The following is an 11,350-nucleotide window of genomic DNA, read 5'->3' on the forward strand; positions in this document are numbered from 1 at the left end:
CTCTCTTAAAAAAAAGGTATTGCATTCTATTTTGAAAAAAAAAAGACGCTGATGATCCTTTCTTTTTGTAATTTTTCTAAACTATAATATTTTATTATGTGTATCTTATCAATAAATGAAGTTCATGTAAATTTTTTGTAATAATATTTCTAATATCTAATATTTTAATAAATGACTAGAAATAAGAGAATTTTGTAAATTTTAGACAATTTAAATACGTTATATATTGGTTGTTAATTATAACTTATTTAAAAAATTGACAATTTGTTTTTAGAAAGTTATACTTATTGGGATTGTCGTTGTTAGAAATTTTTTTTTGAATTAATGTATGTGAGACACTTAAATTAAAAAACAAAAGAAATATTATTGTAAAAAGAAAAAAGATGACGTAGATAAGATAAAAAAAAGTATAGTATGTTTGTTAATTTTTATTATAAAATATCATTTAAAATAAAAATAATTAGTTGGAAATAATAAATAATAATTATATAATCAGATTATAAATTAAAAAATTGTAAAAAGTAGATAATCATCATAAAAGTTATTAGACGTTATCTTGGGGGTAAACAGCACAAAAGACACTAATTTGACACGAAGTTTACACCAAAATTCTAATTTGACACTGAGTTTTTTTCTGTTTCAAATTTGATATTGTGTTTTTCAATTTTTTACAATTTTGACCACTTAACCGGTCAACCAGGTTACCTGTTGACGTGACATGATAACATGTCAATTTTGATGACGTGACATGATGACATGTCAATTTTGATGACGTGGCATGCTGACGTGGCAAAATTTGAATATTTTCCCACAAAAGACATTAAGTTTTCATTTTTTTCGATTTTGACACTAAGGTGTTGTTTGTTTTTTCTGAGGCAATATGTCTGCAGTCTGCGGACCACATCTGTAGGCCTCTGCAGTAGAAGATGTGGACCAAACGTCTGCAGTCTGAAAAAAGAAGACTGTTTGTTTTTTTAACATCTGCGGGCTACTAAATCAAACTAAAATCTAAATAAACTGATTTTTTTAAACTTCAAAGTGATATTTTAATATTTTATGACTTTGTTATAAATAATCAACAAATCTAGATCAACTTTTATGTATTATTGTATAAAAAATTAAAATAAAAATGGTATGAATTAACGTATATATTTGATAAAAAAACCAACAACTTTGGTTGCAAAGTTATAAACTAAACATTATAATTAGGGATCAAAGAATTTGATACATAAATGGATGGAAATAAATTTCGATTTTTTCAATTAAATCCATTAAAACGTACCATAAATATTTTCTCGAGAAATTGACGATACTGTATTAAATAATGTTTTAAAAAATTTGGCAAAAAAATATAAGAATATATATTATGATTTTTTTTTCATATTCATATAAACAACTTCAACGACTATTATTATAATAAATATTTATTTATAAATTTGTCAAAAATATCATGTTTGTATTGTCGAACGTTTTTTTTAAGCTTTGTAATTTTTTTTTAATTTTTTATCATTAATAAAGTTGGAAAAATTAAAAATTAAAAAAAAAAACTTAAAAAAAAATAAAGATATATGTGTTTTTTTAGGCTAGAAGATGTCTGAAGATGTTAGAAGACTCTGGTCCACATCTGCGCCAAGAAGAGGACGCGCATACATTTTTAGGTCTGCAGTCTTCAAAAAAACAAACAGTCTGCGAAAGCTAATTTCTGCGCGTGGTCTGCGCGGCGCAGACAGAAGGGGTCACGCAGATCTGCAGACAAAAAAACAAACACCACCTAAGTTTAATTTTTTTTTTCTTTCAATTTTGACACTCTATTTTTTTGTTCAAAATCGAACATCATTTTTTCCAATTTTGTTCAATGTTGCATATTTTCCATTTGAAACCGTATAAATATATTTTTTTATTACATTTTAAATCGTATAAATACATTTTTTTCGTTTAAAAACCACATTTTTATATAAATACAAGGTTTTTTTTTCTTTTTACATTCAAAGCATAAGGTTATGCATAAATATGCATTTGTTACAATCATGAGAATCAAACTAACAATAAGCTGCGGATAAAATGTAAAAATTTCACGGGTTGCAAACTTGACCTCTGGGCCTTGATCGACTACACGTCTCCAAACTTCCAAACTCATTTTAAAGTTGTGTGATTAATATAAAATACGGTTTTTATATAACTAATACATATTTATACATAAAATTATGGTTTGAATGTAAAAAAACCTTGTATTTATATAAAAATATGGTTTTTAAATGAAAAAAATGTACTTATACGATTTAAAATGTATTAAATAAATATTTATATGGTTTCAAATTGAAAATAATTAACATTGAATAAAATCAGAAAAAATGATGTTCAGTTTGGAACAAAAACCAAAATGTCAAAACTGAAAAAAAAAATTAAACTTAGTGTCAAAGTCGAAAAAAAAATAAAAATTTAATGTCTTTTATGGAAAAAAATCAATTTTGACACGTCAGCATGCTACGTCATCAAAACTAACACGCCATTATGTCACGTCAGCATGTAACTGGGTTGACCAGTCAAGTGGTTAGAATTGTGAAAAATTGGGAAACACAGTGTCAAACTTGAGAAAAAAAAACACAATGTCAAATTAAAATTTTGATGTAAACTTAGCGTTTTTTGTGCTATTTACTTCATTATCTTAGGTTGTCTAAATAGTCAAATAGCCAAATAAGGTGTCTCTTTATCCGATCTAAAAAAACTATTAGTTATACTTTAAATTTTATAGTAAGCTCATGAATGGTGACGTTAAAGTTTGGAGTTTTCAATGGAAAATTAGTTAAAGTATATATTTAACTCAACATCTAAATTAGAACAAAATTCTAGTTTTGAAAATGTAATCCTTATTTGTTTATAATACATGTAATCAAACTAATTTAATATTAAAAATAAAAATTATCAAATACAAATTACCTAAAAAAAATTGTGTTAACAAACATATAAGATATATTAGCGACCGACAACATGTGGTGCGATTTATATGATAATTAGCGACAGGTGTCGAGATATCATAGACATACACTTTTAAACATGATCATTTTAACCTATGACAAACCGAAGAAAGAGGTCATCTATATATGACTTGGTTGTTGCTAGTTCCTATGGTTGGATTTCCAATTAGAATCGTGTAGGAAACTTAGTATGGATAGATTGGCTTAAAAGTCCATGTGATGTTATTAAAAATTTGTAATTGTAGTATTTTTGTCTAGCAAAATATCTCGATGTTCAAAACAAAAGTTATAACCTTGTGTACCATTCTTTCCATGTTTTGTTGCTACTATTTGTTTATGAACATTTAAAATAAATATAGAAATGATGGTGAGAATTGGAAACTAGGGTCTGGACTTGGATGAAGAGGATGAAAATAATGATCAAGATTTGTTTATAAATGGGTCTAATAACTGTTTTATGATGTGTTGAAGTATAATTAAGCTTTTGAACTCTATGAATGTACCAAATTTTTGGTAACACATATGGGACTTAAGACCCTAGGTTGAATAAATAATGGTTGGATCTTGTGGAATGAATTTTTTATCATCAAAGTTGTTAATTAGAGCTATTGATGCTATGATCGTATCATATTAGCACACAAGATAAGTATAAAAGTTAGGTAGTTGGTTAATGGTCACTTTGTTACGTGCTATCTAAAGCTTAATATTAATCATTCACACCTTAAGCTTGTACTACACAAGTTTGGATGCTCTTCGAGGCAAGAAATCTCAAAGAAGCGAACACCATTAGATACAGAGTCATCAAGGTGAGTAACTTGCATTACTTACGTCTTTGATATGTGTGCAAGATAATTCAAACTTCGCAACAATATCTTCATATTCTTCTTTATACTAATAAAAGAATAGTTATTAATGTCACTTGTCATTTTCTCATGATTTACGTTTTCTTTTCAAATGTTCTATAAAAATTACACCCGACATTTTCTCATCAGTTATTTATTTGATTCCTGATTTTTAGGATAAATTTAAATTCGCATTGAATAAGTTTCGTTTATGATTGTGGATAAATAATTGTATTTCTATATTGAAAATCCTACAAAATCATGTTTAATTAAATATTCATTGAAAATAATTAATTAATAATTATAAGTTTTACTATAAAAATTTAATTATTTTTATAACCGTAGTTCCCACGAGCTATAACCCAATTCTTTATAAATGACTTTTATCTATACTCTTATCTTTAAATTCAGAAGCAACTTTTATGGTTGCATTTTTAAGAATAACTTTTTCTTTCTTAGTATTATGTCCAAGGAATCTCATACTAGTGTGGAAATCACCATTTTTGGCATTCTTATCAACCTTCTCACATGTCCTTTTCCTATGAAGTAGGATATATCGTTTTCGCGTTTCAATTATAACCAATAAAAAATCATACGTACACAACAACAATTCATATACTATAAAAAAACTCATCACATGTAATAAGTCCTGTTGTCCTAATACATGAAGTATACATCTGAATTGCACAAGAACATTAAAAGTACAAGTGACTAATGCGTGTTACGCATTTGGTACAAGCCTAACCAGCATATACAATGTGAGTCCAAACAATGTAGAAGTTACGTTTATACTTCTATGCATTCTCCCATTATCAGTCCTCCATACCATAGCTTTATAAATGGGCCAAGAATTCACAAGCCCAAAACAAGCTAGAAACATTTGCCCAAAAAGTCCATTAACGTTTCCTCCTTTTAAAATTTGCAAAATGCCAAACACAAACGCAACCAAATTTACGATTGCAACCGTTGCTAAAGGCACAAACATTGGTGAGGGGACACTAAATTCAAAAACCCCATTGTCGTATCTCTTGCTTTGTTCATTGTCAACCACTTTGTTTGTCACATGAAACCCTTTTGAAGCAATACCCAAACGTTTAATGGAGAATTCAATGAACCCAAATATATACGATGAGAGACCTCGTATGAACCACATTCGTTGGTCATTCCACCATTGTTGGAATGTACCCTGGGCCAACATAAAATCAAGAGAGTCTTGAATGTTGGCCCCAAGAAACAAAAAAACATACAAAAGAAACCAGTAATCTGTAACCTGTATTTCAATCATTGCAAATGTTTAATTAGGATATGAATTAGTATTGCAAGGAGTGTAAATTTAGGTATATGCATACCTTTGGGAAGACAGATACACGATTAAGGAGTGCTAGTTGAGGGAGGAAAGAGTATATATAGATTGGAATTGACCAAATAGGCCAAAACGCATTGTGTGCATAAGCAAGGCCCATTAAAGGGCCCATGAAGCGACTACCGAACGTTAACGGATTGTATTTTGAAAATACAACCTCTAGCAGACCGATGCACCACCTTCTGTTTTGAGTTAGTGCATCGAATAGTGTGATTGGTAGATCACCTAAAAAGGCGGGCCTTCTGGGATGGAAGAATAATGACTTCCATCCTCTACAATGCTGATGAAGACCCGTAAAAAAATCTTCAGATAATGACCCATATCTAAAACCCATCTAAAAAACAATAAAAAAGTTAGTATTTAACGAGTTAATAACACACGAATGAATATTAACAAGCCCGATTTGGCTAACCTTCGAACCCCAAGAGGAATTATTTTCGTAATTTGAGCCTGCAACTCCATGGGCCAAATCAAGAATTTCTTGGCTTTTAATGGGCTTTTTAACGACATGATCGGGCCAAAGTTCACGTACTTCGGGCAATTCGGGTGATGATGGCCCGCCGAAAAACACACGGCGAACAAAAAAGCAACCACTCCCAACATAGCACGGGCCTTTAAGACCATCCATACCCCCGGGATTTATCACATAAAGACGTTTATATTCGCTACTGTAAATGTCCGCTTTATTTATACCATGAAACCGTTGTGGGAATTGAATATACCCTAAATTGTGTCGGATTGATTCATCGGCATAAAAACATAACATTTGTTGAGGCGTTTTTGGATCATTTGAGTACATGTCACAATCTTGAGTTAGGACTATAGGTGCATTTGTCATTATAGCCGATACACGAAGCTACAAAACCACAAAAAAAAAAAAAAAAACAAATAGTTTGCTACCCATATATGTTATTAACCTTGAAAAAAATCCTAAAAAAAAATCCATGTACACGATAAATACTTACCAAGGTATTAAGGGCACCAGCCTTAAAGTTGTGTGGTGAGGCCTTATTTTTTTCCCTTGAAACATATATAAGATTTGGCATTGGATGCTCTTCAATGTCTCTATCTTGTCTACTTTCTAACAAAACCTGTTTCAGTTATCTTTATAAATTTTAGTAAGTTTTTATAAAGTGTAGCATAAGTTGTAGTAAATTTTACAGATTTTATAAAACCAACCTGAATAACTGCTGGATGTTCATGACGACTGAACCCTTTGCTCCATTTGTTGAAAACTATTTGTTCGTCTTCATTTGTGATATACTCAGGATTTATGTTTCCTCTTTCGACTACGCTTTCGACTTTTATTCTCATTTTCTCATACATTGACTGATTTATAATAAGAATTTTGAAAAAATGAGACAAAATTATATAAGGCAAATAGGATTGAGATGTAACCCACAAAACACATAAGAATTCAAGTCGGTTATGAAAGCAATGTGCACTAGATAAGTCAATTTGGTTATATTTTGTCTTTAACAAGTGGAAATGAGTAAAATAAACAAATTAAGTAACAAGGATACTTCCGCAATAAAATCATAGTCTTAGGGACTATTCCGCATTTTTCTTTACAAATCATGACCAGATTCGCTGGTTTTTTGTCTTTATATACCTACTTGATATTGAAAAGGCAAAATTATCGACAAAACAAGCAAATCAATATATATATATACGTAAACTAATGATCATTTATTAACGTAATAAATACTTATTCAAAATAGAATAAAATATATTTTATAGAGACCCCAAATCGAATTGTTTGGTGGACAAATTTTAAAATAAAAAACTCAGCAAATGACACATGATGACAGGATAAGGCTGTCTGCGTCTAGTCATACTCATATATACTCGTCTGTTACTTTCAATTTCATAAATTCGTAACTACACGTTTGATATGTATGTCTATTAAAAAAAATCTGTGTTTTATTCTCATTTTATTTGTCAACTATCAAACAACACCTACCTTCAGTATGACATTAAATTTAACGAGTTTGAGATAATATTTGTGATAGTCATAAATTTTAAGGCCAAATATTATATTCTGTTTTAAAAAATTCAATACCTTTCCAATTTCTCCTAATGAATAATTCAATAACTATAGTACAACTTTAAATGTGTAATGTAGAATTATTGTCATATACCTTGATCTTGGCGCCGTCGGAAAATGTAATGCCATTTGATCGGAAAAAAGCCTCCGGGCATCTGTCGGTGATGTTATTATCCCTACAAAACGGCAACCAAATCTTTGCAAACTTTGCAGCTTCAAAGAAAGCAAAAAGTGTAAGCTCCGAGCCACCGTCATCGGAAACATACACAGAGATCTTCTCCGGCGGATAATCATAAGCCATCAAAGACAACGCCGTATTCACCACATTCATTGGCGGCTCCTTGTAGGGATCTGCCGTGCAGATGAATATGTCTAACGCCGGAAAATCTTTTTTCTCAATAAACTTCCCAAGATTCTCGGGAAAAACTTTCCGGCCGGTGGGGAAGAGTCTGAAGGAGGTGGTGGTTGTCCACATGAAGGCAAGGACGATGTCGGCGACCAAGAGAATGACGGTGGTGGCGGAGGAGATGAATGTGGTGGAATGGCGGAGGGTGAGGAGGTGGTAGTAGAGCAAAGCCAAGATGGCGGAAGCGTAGATTATGGCGAATGCGCGGTTAATGGTGGTGCGGCGGAGGAGGTGGGAGGTGTGAAGCGGTGGAGTGGCGGCGGTGGCCGGGTGAGGAGTGAGCGACATTATAAATGCACTGAAATGATCTGACCAATAAGGATACAGTAGAATATTGTTACATAATTTGACAAGCTTTTTACAATCTTTAGGAGTTTAAATAGCCTAGAAGGTTGGAAAACGTTAAGAAAGTTTATTTGTTAAAATTTGTTGTTTTGTTTATTACATTTTGATATTTTTAGTTATAATTTTATATTTATATTAATCTAACAAAAAAAGTTTTAAAATATGAAAAGGATAACGATCTCCGTGACTTCAATCGAATCCAACTCCCAAGATAACTACGTGAGAAATAGCAGGGTATATCGATGGTTAACAAAATGTGTACAAATTCAATGCAACTTTACTATTTAATAGGGAAAATAACTTTTTAAATTAATAAAGTATTATTTTTTTACATATTTTTTATTTTTTATACAATTTATATTTAAATTTATATTTATTGTTTAGAAAACACTATTTTGACAGGTTATTGAGGTGTATCTATTTATCTGTTCAATAAAAAAATCATTAAATTCATATTTGTAGTTCAAAAAACATAACTGAACATATATTTTTATTCATATTTGTAGCTCAAAAAACCAGCGTACGTGGGTGATGTTCGCAACCAACTTACAGCTAGTACGGTAAGCGTACTCATAGAGTACGTCTCGCGTACTAGCCAAGGACCAAAATGAAAGAATTTTGCATACAAATGCTAAAATAGAAACTTATCAAAACTTGAGTATTACTATATATATGGAGTCTCATATTCACGCTCTAAAAGAGTCATTTTGGAGAGAAAGAAAACTCCAACATATCTAATTACTTATAATACCATGTCGCACAAATATAAGATATACTAACACTTAATTTCAAGTTTATTAAAATACTTTTATTATGAAAATTTCTAAGCCAACAATTGGATTATACAAATGGAAATCTTGGCAAATTATTATCCAAAACAAACTTCTTCACGAATGGAGCACATAAGCATCATACTACATTAATCTCATCCATTTCACAAAACTCTTAACTTTATACCAAAATATGAACTCGTTTTAAGGAAATTTTGAGAATTAATTTTGACCTTTTTCATTAAGATGTTTTTTATTCACTATGAACTCGTCTTAGGCGTCATATAAAATTTGTTCTCTCCTTTCATTTTCATCCCTCTGAACCACATGTCATCTAGGCGTCATATCAATTTTTTTTCTCTCTTTTCATTTTGATCTCTAAACTCACAACACATGAAAATTCATTCATTTTATCATTTTCAACTCAAAACACATTTAGATACATGCTTTTATGCATGGATTACAAATTAGAGTAGAAGAAAGGAACATTTTTTACAGTACCAAAAGAGGCGGGATGGTGTGCAATGTGGTACGGTCGGTAGTCCGCTACCTTCTTGCCAAAACTCTCAACTCACATGACTCCTTCCACACTAAAAGTTTCTTGCTAATCTACCAGTTTTTCAATTCTAATAGAACATTGAATTAACTAATTTAATTTTCACACAATTGGTATGTGGTTTGTTCGATATGTGCCTGTTAATGAATTCGTGATTCAACCTTTTAAAATTTGGATTAAAGCAAAGTTTTACGATTTACATCATGTTTTTTTAAAATGTTTGTTTCTAAGTTGGATATGAAATCAATTATCGTATTTTTCCGTAAACCAAAAATTTATCCACTTAAATAAACTAGTGAGAAGACACTAAAAACAAATGAATAAAATTATATAAGGTCAAATGTGATGTCTCCACTCTCCGTTGCTCCATTTTCTATGTGGAATAGGGAATCCCCATTGTACAACTTGCCTTTATCATCATGTGGATATATCTTGTGTGTACCCCCACCAAAGAATTATTATATATGTCACGAGCGTAGTAAGGTATATCTTAAAACTTGCAAAAGGTTTTGCTGATTCTACGTTTTATTTGAAAGTTAAATTTATTTATGTAATTATTTTCTAGTCAAGAAATTGAAAATCTTCATTAATTACAAATTTTGATGACAGCAAGAGGAATTGCACCTCCTAGGCCTTAGCTTTTCCCAAAAATTGTTATTTTGTACAACATGTAACACTCGTTTTTCATGATGGATAATTTGATGGCTTAGAATGATCAAATGTGAGGTTTTTGGGAAAAACCTTGTGCCACGACGTGGTGAATGGGCCTTCACGACGTGACAAGCCAAATGCCGGAAACGCATGTCTCGATGGCTGCCACATCGACGTGGCAGCAACTGCAACCCAAACCCATGATTTTTAGGGTTTATTCCATATTTAAGCACCCAATCTCAAGGATTAGGGCATCCTCTTCAGCCTCCAACCCTTCCATACGAAACCCTAGCATCCATGCATGATTGAAGGTTTGATTTCTTGATTTAGAGTTTAATCTTTGGATTTTGGTGAAGCTTGGGGAAATGAGAGGTTCATCTTGGTGCAAAGGAAGAAGGAGTAAGCTTAGATCCAACATTCCCTTCAGATTTATGAGTTGTTGGAGGTAAAAAGTCCATATCTTGGCATTTTTTCTTCTAGATTCAAGTTTGAGGTCATGATTAGGTGGTTTTGGTCCCTTCCATGGATACTGTGGAGTTTGAGGAACTCCAGGGCTTGGTAGGGCTCCTTTATGATTAGTATATTCTGTAGAATGAGAAAAAGGAGCCATGTTAGAGCCACCTTGTGTCCATGCACAAGTTTTGGCCCCATTAAGGACTTAATGGACATAAGATTGTAGATCTAGCCTTTGAATGGAGTCCTAATGGATAATTTTGAAAACTTTATCCATTAAGTCATTGAAAAGAAGTAGATCGGAAGTTATGGTCTTTGCTCTGTAATGATTGAGATCTTAATGAAAAATATGGCAATCTATCAGTTCCCACGACGTGGTGGTTCTCTATTTCGCGACTATTTTGTCTTGGTATCCTCATGACGTGGCCAAGAGGTCTCCACATCATGGTGAGTGTTGACTTAGTTGACCATTGACTTTTGTTAATTGTTGATCGTTGACTTTTGTTAACTGTTGATCGTTGACTTCTGACCAGTTTGACTTTGGGTCAAACTTGAAGGATTTGGGTTATTGATTAAGGATATATATGTATTTGATGTCATTCGGTTCTCGGGAGTGATCAGTGCAGGGAGTGAGGGTGTTGCGGTATTTCATTGGGTCTTCGATTTAGGTGAGTTTCCTCACTATACTATGTGTTATAATATATATGCTTGTATGTTAGGATATAGGAGTAGTGGTATGTTGGTTAGAGTACTAGGGGTCGGTGGTCGTCTAGCTGAGTGTCGTAGGGGTTGTATGCAGTCATGTAGGATAGCCTGAGAACTCTTGATCTAGGTTTTCTTTCATGTTCCTTGTTTGGTTGTGTCTCTAGAGTAAGATCACCTGTTTGACTATCTATCTCACCTATGATTACATATAGCTCTGCATTCATTAGTGATCTGCCA

The 11,350-nt window shown here is 31.9% G+C and overlaps 1 protein-coding gene across 2 annotated transcripts; it reads right to left on the reverse strand.

Annotated features, from left to right (window-relative positions):
- Nucleotides 1-4,414: 4,414 nt before the first annotated feature.
- Nucleotides 4,415-7,992, reverse strand: LOC145119755 (cellulose synthase-like protein G2). Of its 2 annotated transcripts, XM_079055469.1 has the most exons (6): nt 7,322-7,992; nt 6,360-6,509; nt 6,146-6,271; nt 5,593-6,036; nt 5,167-5,514; nt 4,415-5,087 (listed from the first exon to the last, which is right to left on the reverse strand). In XM_079055469.1, exons 1-6 carry the CDS (start codon nt 7,919-7,921, stop codon nt 4,539-4,541), a joined length of 2,217 nt encoding a protein of 738 aa, XP_078911595.1. In that variant the 5' UTR covers nt 7,922-7,992; the 3' UTR covers nt 4,415-4,538. The 2 variants fall into 2 exon arrangements, with proteins under 2 accessions (XP_078911595.1, XP_078911596.1); XM_079055470.1 differs by lacking the exon at nt 7,322-7,992 and having other exon boundaries at nt 6,146-6,284; nt 6,360-6,471.
- Between the last annotated feature and the right edge of the window lie 3,358 nt (nt 7,993-11,350).

The sequence above is a fragment of the Lactuca virosa genome, chromosome 6 (assembly GCF_052849685.1).
Source record: "Lactuca virosa cultivar CGN04683 chromosome 6, Lactuca_virosa_CGN04683_v6, whole genome shotgun sequence".
Lineage (NCBI taxonomy): Eukaryota > Viridiplantae > Streptophyta > Magnoliopsida > Asterales > Asteraceae > Lactuca > Lactuca virosa.

Bases quoted from the DNA above. Each gene is read 5' to 3' on its own strand.
- LOC145119755 (XM_079055469.1), bottom strand. From the start codon at position 7,921: ATGTCGCTCACTCCTCACCCGGCCACCGCCGCCACTCCACCGCTTCAC. The intron at 6,510-7,321 runs GTATATGACAAT...ATTATAAATCAG, and splicing joins CCGACGGCGCCAAGATCAAG to TCAATGTATGAGAAAATGAG. The intron at 5,515-5,592 runs GTTAGCCAAATC...ATTGTTTTTTAG, and splicing joins ATTCCTCTTGGGGTTCGAAG to ATGGGTTTTAGATATGGGTC.